We start from the raw sequence: 19,334 nt of genomic DNA on the forward strand, positions 1-19,334 counted from the left end.
TGGTCTAAATTTAAATTTAGAAATTGATCAGTTGTCAGTAATAAAAATGAGAAGATTTAATGAAAGAAATTAAGATTTCTTACTTCCTTGGGGATGGAAAGGGCAGAAAGATCTGTGTCACTGTACGATACCTGATCCAAGCTGACAACAGGTGCCTTCCTGAGACACACACACTTCACCAAGGGCCTCCCCTTTACTCACCTGGCTCATCTTGTGACCTTTAAACTGTACCTACTGTGACCTTTAACAGCAGAACTCTGAGTCAACCCTGGCTTGACAATTTATACAAGAAACATCTCAGGTATCCTATCTATAAAACTACACAAACCCACAGATGCAACTTCAATTAAGCCATTTTCAGCAAAGACACCCTCGTGAATTTCCAAGTGTCCCCTAAGGGGGCAATACTGCTCCCAGATGACAGCCACTGAGTTAGGAATGTCAGTACTTCATTTTCAAAATCTTAATCTATTTCTGAGATTTCCCTCCCTTCCCGTTTAGTAAAGGTTAAGGCCATACCTATGAACCAGGCACTCATAACGGACCTATTCTCTTTGAGGGGTGATCAATTTCTTCAGTGACTGAGTGTTGACTCCAAACCCACCGCCCAGGTTTTTAAGTGAGTCAGGGAAAAAAGAAAAACCATTTTGAGATGGTCTTTCTTATACCCTTCTATACCCTTAGTACATACTTACACAAATCTGTTCAGTAAAGGGCTCTTTCCTGATTTTGTCTCTGTTAATGTTTTCCTTCTCATATAAGGACAGCAAACCAAAGTTTGTCATACACTCCTATCAAACACACACCCAAAGGCACAATTCCATACAAGGATGCAGTGGGAGAGCTGTTAGCAGCCAAAGGACTGGAAATGAGAAAACCCGTATGAATTTCAAAGAGCCTTGGCAGAGATACCCAAGAAAGGAGTCTAAACATTTCCATTGTAAACCCACTGAAAGGAAGACTAACAAACGGATATTTTAATTTATTTAGGACCCATGCTCGTAGTATCAAAGAAATTCATCATGAAGCTGTTTATTCATTTTTTGAATAATAATTTTTGCCTAAATTGGTCTTGGTTCTGAAAACTATCTAAAGGAGCACTCGCCTTATAAAAAAGTGTTTCAGAGGTGATTTAAAAATAAGTAACAATTAAAGTAAATGATAGTTATGAACTATTTTATTTCAATGAGGCTGTATCTGAATTTAAATATATCCTTAATCACTTAAACTATTTTAACATATCAAATTAACAATGTAAGTAATTGTTATTCAAACTATTCAAAATAGGGGAAACTGTCCACCCAGAATGTCCACACTACGGAAAACTTAAAAAATATCTTATGCTATTATAAAATTGACATCTCTCAAATAAATAAGAAACCAAGGCAACTCAAAGTCCAGTGTTGCCCTGAAGGGCTTGCATTAAAGAAGAATTTTTGTCTGTAATTGTGAAATACACCAGACCCTTACTACCACAGAGCACCTTGCAGGGCAGGAGAGTGGGGTGTCAGAGACCATTAGAAACACACACACACACACCCCACAGTCCTTAATATGTTATACTCTAATGGAAAAGACAGATGGGGCCCAGGTAGCTCAACAGCCTGCCTGCAAGGAGAGAGTATGTGAGTTCTGTAATGTAAGGAAAGCACCAAATCCCAGCACCCAACGGGATGGATTTCTGGCATTCGGGTGGGTGCCTGGGGACCAGAATTAACTTTCAGGAAGTGCGTGCGCCTGAGCGAGCATCCGGGCCATTCTTAGATATCACAACCGGGGCTACATCTGCTGCCAATTTTCTGTTTTGTGCTGTGTTCACAAACAAATAGAAATATGTTGAACTTAATAAGTAAGTCAAGTTTTGCTTGTTGTAGTACAACCCATAAAAAGAGCTTCACTTCAGTTCTCCCACAGCCGTGCTGATGGGGAAACAGTACAAATGAGATGACAGCAACAAAAACCGACCTCCAGAGGGCCTGGGGATGCCCTGGGGCACTTTAAAAGACACACTGTGAGGGCACTGGGCAGTACCACACCTTCTCTTGTTCACCTTGATACACTGTTTCATGCAGTGTTGTATCTGTAATGCTGAGGGCAGCCAGACAGAGAGAGAGAGAGAAGTATTCTTCTCCTCATTACCTCAGTAATGTTTATTAAGGCTCTTTAAAAATTAACTTTATAGGGGTGGCCGGGTGGCTCAGTGGGTTAAAGCTTCTGCCTTCAGCTCAGGTCATGATCCCAGGGTCCTGGTATCGAGCCCCGCATCAGGCTCTCTGCTCCGTGGGGAGCCTGCTTCCTTCTCTCTCTCTGCCTGCCTCTCTGCCTACTTGTGATTTCTGTCAAATAAATAAAGAAAATATTTGAAAAATTAACTTTATATAATTTTCTACAAATGAACCTAAGTCAAAAATTCCAGATATAACTCCCTTCCTTATTAAAAAGAATTTATCAACAAATTTAGATTTGTGTTAGAAGAACAGGGATTAGGAATCTTGACCAAAGAAGTCAGGTTTAGACAATAGTGTGCTTGGAAAATATATATTTGTATGTATGTATGTATATTTCTCCTATACTCTATGTATTTTCCATTATTGTCTCACTCATCGATACAAAACAAAGCAGGAAAGACTTGAAGAAGTGATCCCATTAAGTCTGAACTCCTAAACAAGATGACGGGTTTAAAGTCATCCTCAGTTTTCACACTCTGGGAACTTCCCACCCTACAAACCAGAAAGTGAAGTCATGTCAGTAGAAACAGCGACAAACACCCACTACAGAACCTGGACAGCCTGGGTGGGACTGAACTGAGGAGTGTCCACACACATCATCTGGGGACATCCTCTGTGGAGAATAGTCAGTACTAGTGGTAAAGATGCAACCCTTCTTAACCTCCTTCTAGGTACCATCAGACTTGAGCTTCAGAGGTAAGAGAGACCAGAAGAACAAGTTTTTAAGAAACTATGCTAGTGGGGGCGCCTGGGTGGCTCAGTGGGTTAAAGCCTCTGCCTTCGGCTCAGGTCATGGTCCCGGGGTCCTGGGATGGAGCCCCGCATTGGGCTCTCTGCTCTGCGGGGAGCCTGCTTTCTCCTCTCTCCTTCTGTCTGCCTCTCTGCCTACTTGTGATCTCTGCCTGTCAAATAAATAAATAAAATCTTAAAAAAAAAAAAGAAGCTATGCTAGTGGGTTCAGACCAAAATGAGCTGTGTGGGAAAGTTACAGGCATCAAAATTACCAACCAGCAGAACAAGTGTCCCTTGCAATGGGTGGTAAGCACCCTGCTCAATGTGTGCAGATTCCGGCTGGTGCCTGGTGACAAGGCAAGAGGGTCCACACTCCAGATGGCCCTGGATGCTGACTGTGACCTCTGGGAATTGAGGGAGTTGGCTGAGCAGGCTCTAAGGCAGGGAGTCCAAACAGACCCATGACACTATTCAGCAGGCACAGGAGAGTGATGCTGACCTTTGGGTCTGACCCCAGAGGCAGACCACTCGGCCCCTTATTGGGTCTGGGTCTCCCAGATTCAGAAACACAAAGTCTTTGTGTTGAATGCCAAGACTATGACCACTCAGAAGAATTGGGGCTTAGGCAGGAATCCCAAGAACAGCAGTACTGAGGCCCCAGGACTTCGGCTTGGTTCTCTGTAAACCATATTCCAGCCCTCCTCTTGACTGTGCAGGGGCCTGAGCAGAAAACACACTCCTGGTTGAGCCTGGCCCAAGAGTGGTTTCCCCCGTGCCATCAGCTACAGAATCTGCACCAAGGCCTGGCTTCCAGCTACAGGGACAGTGAGCTTTATCCTGGTAGCTGTGTTCCTTGCTACCTTCATGATTAAAGACCCATGTTCTCTTTGGGCAAAGGAGAGGTGGACTCCCTCTAAAGGAGAAACAAGGCCTTGTCCTTGCTTGTCTCTTGAGTATGGAAACAAGAGCTCTGAAGCATTCATGCACTGGCACTGAACCTAGAATCAGCCACCGCTCATATTCTAACGTCACAGGTTATGTATATTACTAATACAGTTAATAGTTATTGGGGCTAGCACTCTGATGGTAAGAACTCGTTTTCTTCTTCTAACATTCTTACGAGTAACTACTATTCTTATGGCCTTGGTATATATACCCTGGGAGACTGAGGGACACAAAGCCAAGCAGCTTGCCCATGATCACGCACCTTGTAAGCCACGGAGCATGCACTCGGGCAGCTGTCCCTTGGGACTGCTGGTACCTGCATGCCACTCCCAGACTCTAGGGTTTGTCTCTGAGGAGGAAAGTCTTACGTAAAACCCTCCCTGGGTTCACAGCTCACCATCAAACGCAACAAAGTTCTCTCAGTCACCCAACCAGACAAGGATGCAGCATCCTTCCTATAGTGAATTATCCGAAGGAAACTTAACGGCTGAAAAAAATGACATGAAATACACATCCTTGAAAGGATTTACAAAACACTTCTGTAAAGATGGAAGTGGAGAAAGCTTTAGTTTAGCTCTCTTCCTGTGATGGCTCAAAAGGGAGATTAAACCATGGTGGCAGAGTTTCAGGCATTTGCAAACTCACAGCAATGGTAAACCACCACAAACTGATGACGGTGCCGGTCCCAGCAATTGCACGAAGAAGGCACCTCAGTTTTAATAGAGCCGGAGATATCTCTGAGTTGAGTGCTGTGGCCGCAGGCAGTGGAGCAGCGTGGGTAACAATCGCACACACCCACTTTCACTAAGTCCCCCCTGTACTACCTCTGTCATCTTGAACAACTTCCCAAACTTCTGGGCCCCTGTGCTATTATTTGTCAAGCACCAGCTGTGTGTACCTGTTATCTGCCTTAATCTTCGTGGTGCCCTACAAAAGACCCAATAGCATCACTGCCACACTTCCCGCTGCGGACGGAGTTCAGACAGGGTAGGTAACTTCTCCCCACTCATTCTGCTACCAGCTGGGAGCAGGGATCCAGACCCGGTCTGTACGACTGTCCTTTACCATTTTCTGATACTTTCCTCTTATAAAATAGAAATAAAATAAAAAAACTTGATGCCTATATTCCCCACCTTTCTGTTTAAAATAAAATCTTCTGTATAAGCAGCTCCCAAAGAACCCTTAATAGAACATAAGAGTCAAACCATTAGATTGAGTCCAGAAGTAGCTCCTAGGATCAGAGCTCTTAGGATAATCACATGAAATCTGGGTTAGAGGAGCCTCCGCTTGTTTAACTTACCTCTGGACCACAAACCCATCCAGTTTCCATCTAGAAAACTGAAGGATATTAGCTGATTGATAGGTTAGGGTGACATATCCATACTTCTTTATGTACCCAGCTATCCCGTTCCTTGCATGCCAAAGCACGTTTCAGAACGGAAAAATCTCAGCATCTGCTTCTTTATCTGGCTGCACATACTCTAAATAATAATCATAAAGCAATGTCTATGTAAGACTCTCTCAGTGTGGTTCCAGAAAATGTGCTTTTGAAAAAAAACTCTCAATAGAGCTTCCAGACTTAAGACATTTTCCACATACAGCTTGCACTGAGCTGTAGTGGAAAAAATTTCCTATCGCATATGTCAACAGGTATAGCAGAAGAACTATAGATAATGTCAAGTTGCCTCCAGCCACATACTATAGGCATCTCTTTGAAAATTGGGCTTTCATCAAATTTTCTCTCTTATCTTTTTGTTTCATGATATCTTCAGAAATACTTCCTACTTTTATTGAGATTTTTCTCTCGGTACCAGTATTGTTTAAATATAATAGAATAGGTTCTAAATATTTAATGACAGGTGCTAGATTTGCAAAATGTTCACTTGTTAAAATATGTTCTGGAAAGAAGGTAGAGGTATTGTGCTTCAGGATTAAAATAGTCACGTTTACCTAAAACAGGTGTTCATGTAGTTGAAAAGCTAACATTTGCTATTTTGGCCAAGAATGCATATCTCTTTAATTATTTTCATTGAGCTACAACTTCCCTAATTTCTATTTACCACAGTAGCTGAAACAGGAATATTACTCTAATTAATACAAATGTCCTCAAATTTCTAAAAGATCTATAGCAATTTTAGAAACAATAGTAAATATAATTAATCAGGGTAAAATTGATGGTGCTTGTATACTAAATCCTGTCAAACATGTTATTGAGATAAATTATTCCCTATGAAAAATGTTGAAAATGCAGGTATTTTCATTTTCACAAATATATTTAATTATACATGGATGAAAAATGATAAACACTAAGTATCTCTTGCTCAAACTTATTTTATATTTATTTTGAGAATACAAATGACCCTTGAACAGCATGGGTTTGAATTGTGTGGGTTCACTTACACACTATTTTTTCCCACGATACAGTAGAGTAGCGTAAATGTATTTTTCTTATGACTTTCTTAATAGCACTCTCTTCTATAGCCTACTCTATCATAAGAATATAGTATATAAAACATACAACATAAAAAATATGTGTTAATTGACTATGTTATTAATTGACAGTAGGCTATCAGAAGTTGAGTTTGGGAGAGCCCTCCTACTTGGATGTGTGAGGGGGGTCCGTGCCATTCACCCCCACATTGTGCAAGAGTTAATTGTATATCATCCTATGACTCTATGAAACTTTAATTTCATATCCATCTTATACCCTTTCTTAACATTTGTTGCATCAAAACACTGCACCCTCAAAAGAACACATATTTTTGGGAAAGAGAAAAAAGTTGCTTTCCTTAGCAGGTAAAGTAAAAATAAATGTAAAGGTTTTTTTAAACAGTTTTTAAGGAAAAGATGGTTTCATATTATATTAGTCCAAACAAGGCTCAAATGGTTTAATATTCATCAACAAAATAACAACCAGTCATTCATCTGTGATAGGTTTATAAAACATAGCCAAATAAAACTGATGGTTATCTCCGTTTTTAGTCATTATTGCCTCAATGTCAAAGAATTCCATGAGTTAGCCTGAGCTGAACAGCTTTTACCCATTCTCCCAGAGGCCTACCTTCAGCAACTACTTTTTATAGAAGGCCAGTCCTTCAGAAAGCAATGTGATCTCAGCTAAGCTAATAATTAGCGATGCCTCCCAATTAAATTGGCTGTTCCCCCCACTCCCCCCACCCCCCGTCGTCCCGAATCTCAGGAGCTCAGGCCCACCTGGCCGGGATGCTGACACACACGGACGGTAACCAGTGACTTTCCCTGGGCAGGACAGACTTCCCATCGTATTTCCAGAAATATCGATGGGCACATTCCACCACCCTGTCTCCTGGGCCCAGTCTGTCTTTATGACCAACGACACACAGCCGCGTTGGCTGATGCCAAGCGCCGAGGGCAGAAGCACTGGGAGCTAACCAGCTAGTGCAGGAACGGCACCGGAGCCCAGGTAGCATCAGGCTTTAACCAGCGAAAATGACTAATGACATCGTGAAGCCCACACCTGGGGCCGTTCCTCGCCTTCCCTCTCCCTCCCTCCCTGTTTTCCTTTTCCTCCCAGCTCTCTCCTTTTCGCTGAGGGCCTCCTGTCTCACGGGGGGAAACAGGGCTAAAAGTGGGTCACCGGGTCACACTTTCCGACGTGAGCCGACCGCACCGAGACAGCCTTTGAAAGAGCTACAGGCTTTGTTTGAATAACGGAATACAGCAATGAGCTGCCCACTGTACTTCGAGAATAGCACACATACGGTGTCATCAGAGGCTGTGGCATAGAGAAAACCTGGTATTTTGGAAGTGGGAGGGACAGAGATCACCCAGTATAATTTTCTCAATTTACAAATGAGGACACTAAGGCCCAGAGAAGTTCAGAACCACCAACGTAGTTAAAATACAGGTCTAGGAATGCCAAATCTAAAGTCAGTGTTCTCCTGGGGGTGGTGGGAGCTGAGCAAAGTGGGGGTGGGGGGGTCAGAAGGTCATGAGGGGTGTAACGAAATTCATTATGGTGATTCAATACAAATATTGAATCACGATGTTGTATGCCTGAAATTAATGTAGTTATACAGCAATTAGGCCTCATTAAAAAAACCAATTCAGTGTTCTTCTAACCAAACCGTGTGGCTTATTACATATCAGTGATACACAAACAACTTATTCATGATTAATATCATGAATAGGTTTTAACGATTTAAAAATGTAGCTTTTAAAATTGGGACTAAAATTTTAGAGAAAACCCCAAACAACTAGAATTTTCTTAAGAATTCCTATTCAATATGAAAATTTGTACCACATGACTATTCAGGTCTAAATTTTAGAAGTTTTGTATTTATAGGCATGATATATTGGCAAATTTTCTTTCCAGAGAGCACGGTCTATATTTCAGAAAAAGCACAAACAAAAGTGGTACGTGCTGTGAAAACAACCCTTTTCAGATTAGAACTTAGCAAATAATCATGTAAATTTGATATGAGTTATTGGTATTTAGTCTAATGGTGTATCAAGACCATATGTTACTGTAGGCAAGCTCTTCAAATGCATAATTTATAACATAACCTCCATGACTACCTGAGAGACCTAGGTAGAATAATGAATTAATCCAGCAGAAATAGATCCTTGGAGGATGAAATGACATTTAGCTAAGGTCACAAGGGCAACTGGATTAGTAGTCTCAGGCTATTCCTCATAGAGAGTTTGCCAGAAGACACAAGAATCCAACCTATTCCCTCAACTAAAAATAAATCTCTTCAAAATGTTTAGTTTGTATTTCCAGGCATGGAAAGGCCTAGTGTTGCTTCAGATTTATACTGAATAGTATTAAAAAAAGAATGGGATTAACCACTGGCAGCAAAGATAAGCTATCTGCATAAACACTGGGGTGGGGAGCAAGGCAGGGCATTCAGGAAAAAAATGCCTAAGAGGTGATGGAGAAGTAAGAAGAAACAACCACCAAAAAAAAAAGAGAGAGAGAGAGAGACTTGGAGGAGGCAAGAACTAAAGAGACAAATAGCTAGAGAAGAATAAAAGAAGGATATAGAAAAGAAAGTTGCAGAAAAGTAAAATGAAAAGAAAAAAGAATAAAAATGAAATGACTTCTAGTACACGACTAATAGGTCATGGGATCAAATGCACAGGGTGGTGACCACAGTTAACAGCCCTGGGTTGCACATATAACAGTTGCTAAGAGAGTAGATTTTTTTTTTTTTAAGATTTTATTTATTTGACAGAGAGAGAGATCAGGGGTAGGGAGGGGGAGAGGGAGAGGGAAAAGCAGACTCCCCACTGAGCAGGAAGCCCGACATGGGACTCGATCCCAGCACCCCGGGATCATGATCTGAGCTGAAGGCAGACACTTGACTGACTGAGCCACCTAGGAGCCCCACTGAAAGAGTGGATCTTAAAAGATCTCATCAGAAGAAAAAAAAATGTAAAGAAAAATAAGGAGAGAAATTAAATGATCGGTGGAAAAAAGAAAGGAACTGAAGTGGTAGAGCAGGTGGGAAGAAAGCGCTTAAACAATGGGGGCCCACTACTACCATGTGCGGCTGGGACAGAGCAAGGGCTAAACATCAGATGAAGGACAAAGCAAGAAGAGATACATACATATGTGTATACATGTGGATATGAACTCACCCCCTAGACACTGCGTTACCCGAGCTTTTCTCTTCATCCTTGACTTCCTTCTCATTCTACAGGGACTGAGTGACCTCATCCAAACCCAGGGTGTCAGCTTGGCAAAGGCTGATGACCAGACGGTGGGAAGTGTTATTCTAAGTCCATTGCAGCACATCTACTCCCTGGTGGAAGTTTCCACTGAACTTCACGGGAACGGTGAACTAAAAAAGTACACCACCTACCTCTCCAATCTTCAGTCCCCACATATGTTCTACTTTCCATATTCCACATTTTCTGATTGGTAATATCACCTCTAAATTGTCCCAGCCAGGAACTAGGTTCTTTTTATGTTGTTGCTTCTCCCTCCAAATGGCCACTAAAACTTACTTCCTAATATTTCTAAAGCTGTCGCGCTTCATGCAACTGCTCCTCTTGATTTGAGTTCTTTTCCCTCCTCACTGTGTTCATTCAATCCTAACATAAGAGCAATCTTTCTAAGATTAGAATGACATCCCATTACTACCTGCTTTTTAAAGGCCACCAGTGGATCTCAGGACCAAGTCCAGCCTCCTTAGATGACAGACAAGACCAGACCTTCAAGACTTTGCTTTGGTGACCTCTCCATCCTCACCTCCTACCAGCCATGACCTTACTCCTATCCTAAAATTGTTTTTAAACTACAGAGAAAAGGATTAAAGTCTGAGTATTACTAATGTTTGGGAAAAATTAAGCTATTAAGATATCATTATCTATATTTTTATGTTGATAATTTTTATATAAGTTGAACACTTATATAGTAATTTCTTACTCATTTCTACAACACGAAAGCACTGTATATTTTTCCAAGGGTGGGAGGTGAAGATTGCTTATTACAGCCATATTGGGTTTTCTCCTCTCCCAGACCACCCTTCAACTAAACAGAGCAATCCGACAACATCCAATGTGCTTTATTCTTGTCCTGAGTCATACCATGGGCTGTGCTCCTGTTAGGCTGTTTTTTGAGAGTCTCCTTCTCCTGGTGTCGTGCAGATTAAACCCCTAGCATGGTGCCTGCCTGCCCATAACACGGGCTCAATAAACTCGGTCATCACCGTGATCTTCATCATAATGAGAAGGAAAACTCTGGTTTCTCGTGTCCTTGAGAACAGCAAATGTGTTAATACATCTGTAATCAGCACTAAAAATTTCATGATTAGTAAATGTCTTTAAAGAGTCTGCAGAACTTTATGCACCAATGTGTGGGAAAACACATCGCCTTATATTAACTTGGCATGATATGCTTGGCATTGTCATACAACACCACAATCATTACTCTGAATTTTGTCCCATAACTTTGAAGCTTAGATGAGAAATAGGAACAATTAGGGTCACAGGTGTGTCTTCAAAACCAATTCAATAACTGAATATTTTCACATGCATGAAGCAACTTGGCAAACAATGGGACAGAACCGCATTTCTGGCAATAGCTAGGAGCTCACCTTTTTTTCATCACCAACACAACTCCGAGGAATATAATAACAAACAGCAAGATGCCAGCAATGACTCCAGCAATTTTGACAGTATGGTCTGTTTCCTTCTCGGGTTCTGGGACTGGCTTCGGGGTGACGGCTCCTAAAGGTGGAAAAGGAAATGAAAAAGGACAGACGATGGGTAAGAATAAAGATGTTACATTTTTAAACATTTTGCTGCATTTAACAGAGTAAGAAGACTTATCAGAGCCAGCAGACAGACAAGCTTTTGATTTTTTTTCCACAGCTTTCATATGCACTGAAAGGAAGGTAATTGTTCATATTGTTCTTCAATATTTTACAAAACCATAACATAAGTTGGGTAGCACACCCACGCCTGACCCTTTTCTAAGAGACTCTTCTCAAACAGTTTTTTTGTATTTTATTATCTTTATTGGCTCCTTGCTCTTTCTGCCGTTTAAAAACTTGCTAACAACACAATAGCTATCCTAAGCCTTTATCCAAATTTGATTTGCTGAAACATTTTCCTCAATTATTTTTCATAAGTGAAGCAGTAATTCCATAACATATTAGCCCAAACACCTGGAAAAGTGAGATAAGCTCATTTACCATGCATTTTACCAGCAATTGTTTTTTAACACAATAGAGATTTTCCCCCTGCCTTTGGAATCTGAATCTAGGTCACATCTGGTAGGCAAAAGACTCCTTCTAAGCAATTTATTCACAAAGTGGGAGGCAGCTGATGATCACACTACTGGCACCCATATTTAATATCTGTTTAAATGAGATAACCAGAGCCTTCCAGTGGCTACTGTCTTGTGTGCCTGCTTTCCCATTTCCAAAACACCGTTTGTCCTGTTTATGGTATAATGTGATGGAATGTCAAATCTATGTCTGATGAAATATCCATTTCCTTTGCTAAATAAGTTCAGGACAAAAAAAAAAATATATTAGGAATGTAACGTTCAATTCACTAAGCAGAATCCATTATTTTTTAAGGGCTTCTGCCCTTTTTAACCAGAACGTGATGATGCTGAGCACCCGAGGCATTGTGCCACCACCCTCCCTAGGGTGCCGGGACAGACCATTCTAAAGTAGGAATTTTATGTCCAAATTTGCCTTAGAATTTTCTTGGTAAAAAAATTAATTAAAATTGAATATTGAGACCGACCCTTTCTACTCTCTCGTTGGGTTTTCCATTCGTGCGTCACCTGATTCTTAAAAAAGTTAGCCATCCTTATATCTGGTGCATTCTAGACTGAGACTGTCCTCAGATGAATCATCACAGGGAAACTGTGTCAAGCTCTCACTTTCCATCTGTTTCCATCGGAAACATATAAACTACATTTCTTTCAAAAGCTATTCATGTTAAGATTTTATATGAAAGGCTGCCTCTTGAACCCATCTGTGGCCATTTTCCTGATAAAGCTGGTTAAGACTGGGGAGACACACAAGGCAAAAGGTGCCCATATATACTATGGAGTATTACGCCTCCATCAGAAAGGACGAATACCCAACTTTTGCATCAACATAGATGGGACTGGAAGAGATTATGCTGAATGAAATAAGTCAAGCAGAGAGAGTCAATTATCATATGGTTTCACTTACTTGTGGAGCACAAGGAATAACATGGAGAACATGGGGTGATGGAGAGAAGTGAGTTGGGGGAAATTGGAGGGGGAGACGAACCACGAGAGACTGTGGACTCTGGGAGACAAACTGAGGGTTTTGGAGGGGAGAGGGAAGGGAGTTGGGTGAGCCCAGTGGTGGGTATTAAGGAGGGCATGTATTGCATGCAGCACTGGGTGTGGTGCACAAACAATGAATCTTGGAACACTGAAAGAAAAATTTAAATTAAATTAAGAATAAAAAAGAAAATGTCAAAAATAAAAAAACAAAAGACAAAATAAAAGAACGTTGTGAGGTACTGGGGGGGTTAGGATTTCCATGCATCTTTTTGGGGGGATACAATTCAACCCCTAGCTATATATATACATTATGTAATCCACATGTAGTAGTATTTATATTTAATGCAAACCTCATATATACATGTATTATATAATACACACACAATCCCCTTTATGTACACACATGTATATCTATACATGAAATAAATTTCATGGTGTAAAAGGAAAAAAAAAGGTGACTTTCCATCCACATGTGCATTCCAATCAAAGAGACAATTATAATGAGTGTCATCATGATGTAAAAATCATACCTTACTGAATACAAATCCTTTTGTGTAAACTGTTTCAGTTAGTTTTTATTTCTGATGACTTTAGGGGGAAGTCCTGCTACTTTATTTAAATGAATATCCCTCACACTAATTATCCAGATAAACATTGAGACTGTTAATGTTTATTATTTTTTAGTGTAATTACATCTTATGTATACCCCTCTAATATGCCACTGGAACTGAGTGTTCAGTGTTAAGATTTTATATGATGGATTTGTAGGATACTGATACATTAAATAAATTGCTAAGAAAGATTTAAAGATAAAATGTGTGCTACAAAAAGATGAAAATTAAAAAAGCATTTAAAATAAAAATTTAAAATGCACAAAAGTGAAAAAGGGGGCTATGTTTTCCAATTTTGATTTCTTTTCTAACTTTAAAGATTTTATTTATTTATTTGACAGAGAAACAGCGAGAGAGGAACACAAGCAGGGGTAGTTGGAGAGGGGGAAGCAGGCTTCCCGCAGAGCAGGGAGCCGCATGCAGGGCTCCATCTCAGGACCCTGGGACCATGACCTGGGCAAAGGCAGCTGCTTAACTGAACCACCCAGGCGTCCCTCTTTTGTAACTTAAAAAAATAAAATAAAATGAAATTGGCTTTATTCTTCCAAATGTTGGCATACTGGGGGCGGTCCCACTGATCTCACCAGTTAGTAGATTTCAAATGGCCCAAACATATTTTGTAAATAACCGATTCACTGAATTTCTTTGTAACTAAATTATGTCATTAATACAACACTTGGGAAAGAAATACAGAAAGACTTCTCTTAGCCTAAGAGACTGAAATACATTAACACACACACACACACACACACAGAGTACGTCATAAACCCTCAGTAAGGGAAGTTTGTCTTGTTAACGGTCACGTTTGCTTCTGTTAAAAAACAACTGGTTATTGTTTCACTTTAGCCCACATTTTGCCTGTATCCTATGAGAACTGGAGGAATACTCTACCCATCTTTGAGACAGGAAAAGAGACCCCATTCGAGCCTTTCATTCCCTTGGGAAGCAGGAAAGTCCATTGTTATTCAGCTAGCATAAGCTCAGTATTATCATTCTTTAGCACTTACTTTTAACTCATTTCACATTGCAGGTCAAGAAAATGAAATGTTCTATCTCTGCAGGACACAGCTGCAATGTGATTATGGTGGCAATCATGCAGAATGGGAGAGCAGCTCAGAAAAGGAGAGGAGGGTTGGCCGGGGCTGGTGGTGAGTGACCCTCCTTTTGCCTGCTGCAGGGCACCGCCACCAGATCATGGTGACAGCCCCAGGACGAGGGGTTGATTGGAATGTCCGGGTTTAGGGCTGATCCGGGAAGCAACAACAGCAAATACAGGCTGGGATGGAATAAGTAAATCACCTCACTGAGATAATCTCACGGAGGTGTGTGTCACTAATTCCAAGTTCACTCCCCGTACCTACCATTCCTGCCGTTGTCTGCCTGACCTGCCCCTCCAGCCTTTCCGGAAATTGACATCTTTATGACCCCCTTCCACCGGATGCTCTTTTCTCCACTTTTGTTTTTTTTTGGAAACATGCAGTTGCGAGCTGTCTGTCAGCCTGGGACAGATAATAATTTGTGACAGAATGTGGCTATAGGGGCACCTGGGTGGCTCAGTGGGTTAAAGCCTCTGCCTTCGGCTCAGGTCATGATCCCAGGGTCCTGGGATCGAGCCCCACATCGGGCTCTCTGCTCAGTGGGGAGCCTGCTTCCTCCTCTCTCTCTCTGCCTGCCTCTCTGCCTACTTGTGATCTCTGCCTGTCAAATAAATAAATAAAATCTTTAAAAAAAAAAAAGAATGTGGCTATAACTGATAGCTTGTCCCCCCCACCCGCCAGCAAATCTATGAATTTAATAGTATAATTTACAAACTGCTTGGCTAAAGAGTTGTTTTCGTATTTTCCCCTCTGTCTTGTTATTTTCTTGCCAGGTTTCTAATGGTATGAACTTTTATTCCTTTTTTTTTTGGTATAATTTCCAATTCTTTGTGGAAAGGCATTTTTTCCCCCTCTTCTGCTGCACATTCTGTTTAGAGTTTACTCTACATGTAGGTCCTTTTAAAGGGAATATATTCAAATGCATGCATTTAATAGGGGGTATTATCTAGGCTTGAACATATTTGTTAAAATAATGAATAAGCTAAACATTTCATAGATGGAGGGAGACATTCTGCTGAAACTGTAGAGCATAATCTTCACAGATGCCCCCTCTACTAACTCTTAGTGATGGCTTTGGGTGATTGTTTTGTTCAACGACCAAGAAAATTAAAAAGAGCGGTATTCCAGTGAACTTGCTTTAAGTAAGGTCACAGATACAACATCCCACATGAAAACCCTCAAAAGAAAGGGAATGATTTTATCCAATGCTGTATTCAGTGGGTTTCCAGCTTAGCAGGAAATAGTGAGTCTTGGCCTAGTGTCTGATGTTAAACTAAATAACAGCACACGCCAGGCCGAGAACATGATGTGCTCAGCCACTGATTTGAGGTTTGGGCCCAATTTTGACTACTGAACTGGCTGCAGAAATTTTTCCAGAAGACCCAAGGACGCAAGCTCAGAAGGTCAAGAAAGTCATCACGGCTGCCTGGGGCTACTGACCGCGGTGGCTGTGGCCCCAACACCACAACAGCATCACCTTGAGAAAACAGGAAGCCTTCCTGACAGGAAAAGTGAACATTAGGCATAGCCCAGGGACAGCCTGGCTGCCCAGACCATCTGCATAATGGTGACCAGTACTAGCTGTCCCTAAATGTTGGAGAAAATGAGCAATATTCTTGATTTATTCTACAAGATTTTATTGAGTACCCCAATGGTGCCATGCACTATTTCAGGAATACAACAGTGAACAAATGGGTCTAACAAAACCTCTGTCCTCATGGAAGTTCTATTCTGGTGGGGAAGGCCAGAGCCAGACGGATAGGGATGCACTGAGTGGTATAGGGGTGAAGGTTGAGGGGGAGAGGGAGAGCTAGATACCTGGGCTTGTTGGGCAAGGCATAATGCAATGAATCCTGATGTGATTGCAATGAATCCGGATTGTGAAGGGGAGATGTGTAGGTTGGGGTAGGGTCTGTGGGTTTATGCAGGAGCACAGAGCTGTAGGGCCCCCTCCTCACTCCTCATAACTAGCATGAAGAAGAGGGAGAGGAGGAGAAAAAGGAGAAAAGAGGATGACACTACTCAGAGTTATATCCCAGAGGTGGGGAGGGGTGTGAAAAGTGGTCAGGAATTGATGGTGGAAGCATTTCCAGAAGGGACACTTGCTTGGGCAATCCTAATCATGGGCTAATGCTAATATTAGTTTTCATAAGTCTTCAGTCACAACCCCTTACCGAGTACCTTTTATGCTCAAAGTGCTGTAACTGTATCTGTAGGGGAATTTGAGATGAGTAAGACTGGAGCCTCAGCCTTCAGGGCCTGACACCAGAAGCCACATGAAGTGCATGGGTGAGCCCTAGAACCCACTGTGGGGACAGTGAACAGGGAGGTTTGGAAAGGCTCCTCTCCAAAGGGTGGAATATGAATGGGCTTGAAGGAAGGGGAAGATTCCAATAGAAGGATGCCTCATAAGCGAAGACAGAGAGGCAGAGAGCACAAAGACATCTCTGTGATTAGATTCTCGTGTAGCTGGGCTGAAGTCCAGGTGAAGGTTCGGGAGTAGAGGAGGAGCGGTATGGGAAACTGAGGCTTTATGGTTCGCTTCCTGGCTTTGCTTACCAGCTAAGACAGCCTGTACTGAATATAAGAAGGGAGGAACAGCAGGAAATAATGGAGCTGTGCCTTGAGAGGAGTACGTGGGTAGTATTACACAAGCTCATGGAGTGTAGAGGGGGTGGTGAGGGCAGGCATTTGGGGACCATTGGGAAGGCGACTACCTCACCTGGTCTGGGAGCTCAATGTCTGATCTAAAGGGGTGAGTGGAACTGAAAGGCAAGGACAAGGGGCTTACAGAAGGCACCTCACCAGCTGCACAGAGGTGTGCTTGGGTCTCAGATGCCCAGCGCTGGCTGGATGCTGCTGCCACTGATGGACATACAAGGTTGGTCTCCTGCCGGGGAAAATGTGTGGTTGGGTTTGACCTTTGAAGTGAATCCAACCAACAAAATGCTTCATTCCCACTACACGCGAAAGGTTCCAGTGGCAAACCAAACACCGAAATACCACTCTCAGTATTTGGGGGTCAAGGAGAGAAAAACGCTGGGGACAGCAACCAGGGGAACCACGGACAAGAGAAACTGAGGAGGCCAAGACACCTTACAAGATGAGATCTGAGGAAAATTAAAAGCAGAAAGTAAAATGGCGGCTGTGGACGTTTGTAAGATGACCGTTTCCTCAAGCTCATTCCCCAGCACTCCGATTCTGAAAGGTATTTTCAAGCGTCAACTGAGGAAGCCTCAGCCACTTTGCGCTAGTCTTTTTATGGCCATTTGGACACAAAACCTATTTTAATTAATTTTCATAGGTTCTTTTGTTTTGTTTTACCTTTTGCAGAGGTATATTTCTTTTCTTTTTCTTAAAAATAGCAACACCCTGGTTTTAAATAGGACCATGAGACAGCTCATTCATGTCTTGTACAGAAAATTAGAATTCCTTGCAGTCTGTTTTTAGTTTTCTCAGCTGTCCCTTTAACATTATACATAATCGCAAAACATCTACAAGATTTTTCATTTAAATTACATACCATTGTTTTTCTTCCTGGGAATGCAAAGTCAATCAACTACTCTGGAATCATCTACACTCACACTTTATGTATTATTTGTAACCTGATTATGCTTTTGAATTTATAACTCTTCCTTTGTCCCTAATTTCCACCGTAGGGCATGCAGAACGCGTACGGCTTACAAGTAATAATCACAAATATAATTTCTCATATAAAACTGAGATACTGGATTGTTTGATATATACTGTCTCTAAAAAATTAATCTACTTTTTTATTTTTGTTCTAATTTCATGACAGTTACTGCTTTCATTTATTGATGTGGCCAACATCCTGTGGGGAAGATGATCTATCAAAGCCTTATCACTTACTATCTGGGCACTAAAAGTTTCAAGAGAATTATTAGTGCTGTTACTATTCTGATGAAATAGCTTTATTTTTTCCATTTGCATTTCTCAAATCATGGTCAAGTCATAAAATGAGGAAACAACTTGTCAATAAGAAGGTATCAGCTGTGTTCACTTTTCATACAAAGTGAATAATCCATGAAGGGAATGCCAGTGGATGTTTTTGGAGGATACTCCTGTTAAGAGTGAGTTTTGTCTGAAACTAAAGTTTAGGGGCATTAAAATAAAAATCTGCTGTCCCTCTAATTTGTTTTCAGACTTTGTGTCATGGGTCACGGTCTAGCTAGCTTATGTTTAGCTCTTAGAAATAATTCCTCTGGGAGAAAGAATCACTACAGCTTCTTGCACAAAGAAGTAGTTCTTTGTGTATATGTTTGTCAAAGCCCCCTGTAGCTTTTGTGGCTGCCTAAAATTGTCCATTCCCTATTTTATCTAGAAGTGAGTATACCTAATAGAGTCTACATGCTTACTAAAAGAATCAGTATTTTTGGGTGCCTGGGTGGCTCAGTGGGTTAAGCCTCTGCCTTTGGCTCAGATCATGATCTCAGGGTCCTGGGATTGAGGCCCGCATCGGGCTCTCTGCTCAGCGGGGAGCCTGCTTTCTCCTCTATGCCTGCCTCTGCCTCTCTGCATACTTGTGATCTCTCTCTGTTTCAAATAAATAAAAATAAAATCTTTAAAAAAAAAAAGAATCAGTATTTTTGAGATTCAAACAATGTACAGAGTCTAGCAAACTGAAGGCAGAAATATGATATGTTGTTCACATGGCTAAAAGGTAATCCTCAGAAATGTAATGAGGTTTCCTGGGATCAAGGAGTGGGTGGGGTCATGTAATCCCCCCATACTCACTCAGTAAACATACAGCTTTTCCTTAAACAATGGGGTTCTTTAATAAACAAGACTTATATTCATTTTGCCATTCTATTCAATATTTTCTAAACAGAGGTTCTCCATTCATAGAGAGTTTAAGAACATTTGGAGAGAACTTATGAAACATAAAGATGACTAGGTTTTCCAGGGACTCAAGATCAAAGGTCTAAGTAACACCCTAGGT

At 41.4% G+C, this 19,334-nt stretch overlaps 1 protein-coding gene across 10 annotated transcripts in view; it reads right to left on the reverse strand.

Annotated features, from left to right (window-relative positions):
- The window catches only part of PTPRM (protein tyrosine phosphatase receptor type M), a 776,839-nt gene that overhangs the window by 208,093 nt on the left and 549,412 nt on the right, over positions 1-19,334 (reverse strand). For all 10 annotated transcript variants that reach the window (XM_045065755.1, XM_045065757.1, XM_045065756.1 and 7 more), the window contains one exon: positions 10,988-11,120. In XM_045065755.1, the coding sequence (XP_044921690.1) occupies positions 10,988-11,120 (133 nt within the window). The remainder of the gene's footprint in view (positions 1-10,987; positions 11,121-19,334) is intronic.

This window comes from Mustela putorius, unplaced genomic scaffold (genome assembly GCF_011764305.1).
Source record: "Mustela putorius furo isolate JIRA1106 unplaced genomic scaffold, ASM1176430v1.1 tig00003858_pilon_pilon_pilon, whole genome shotgun sequence".
Taxonomy (NCBI): Eukaryota; Metazoa; Chordata; class Mammalia; order Carnivora; family Mustelidae; genus Mustela; species Mustela putorius.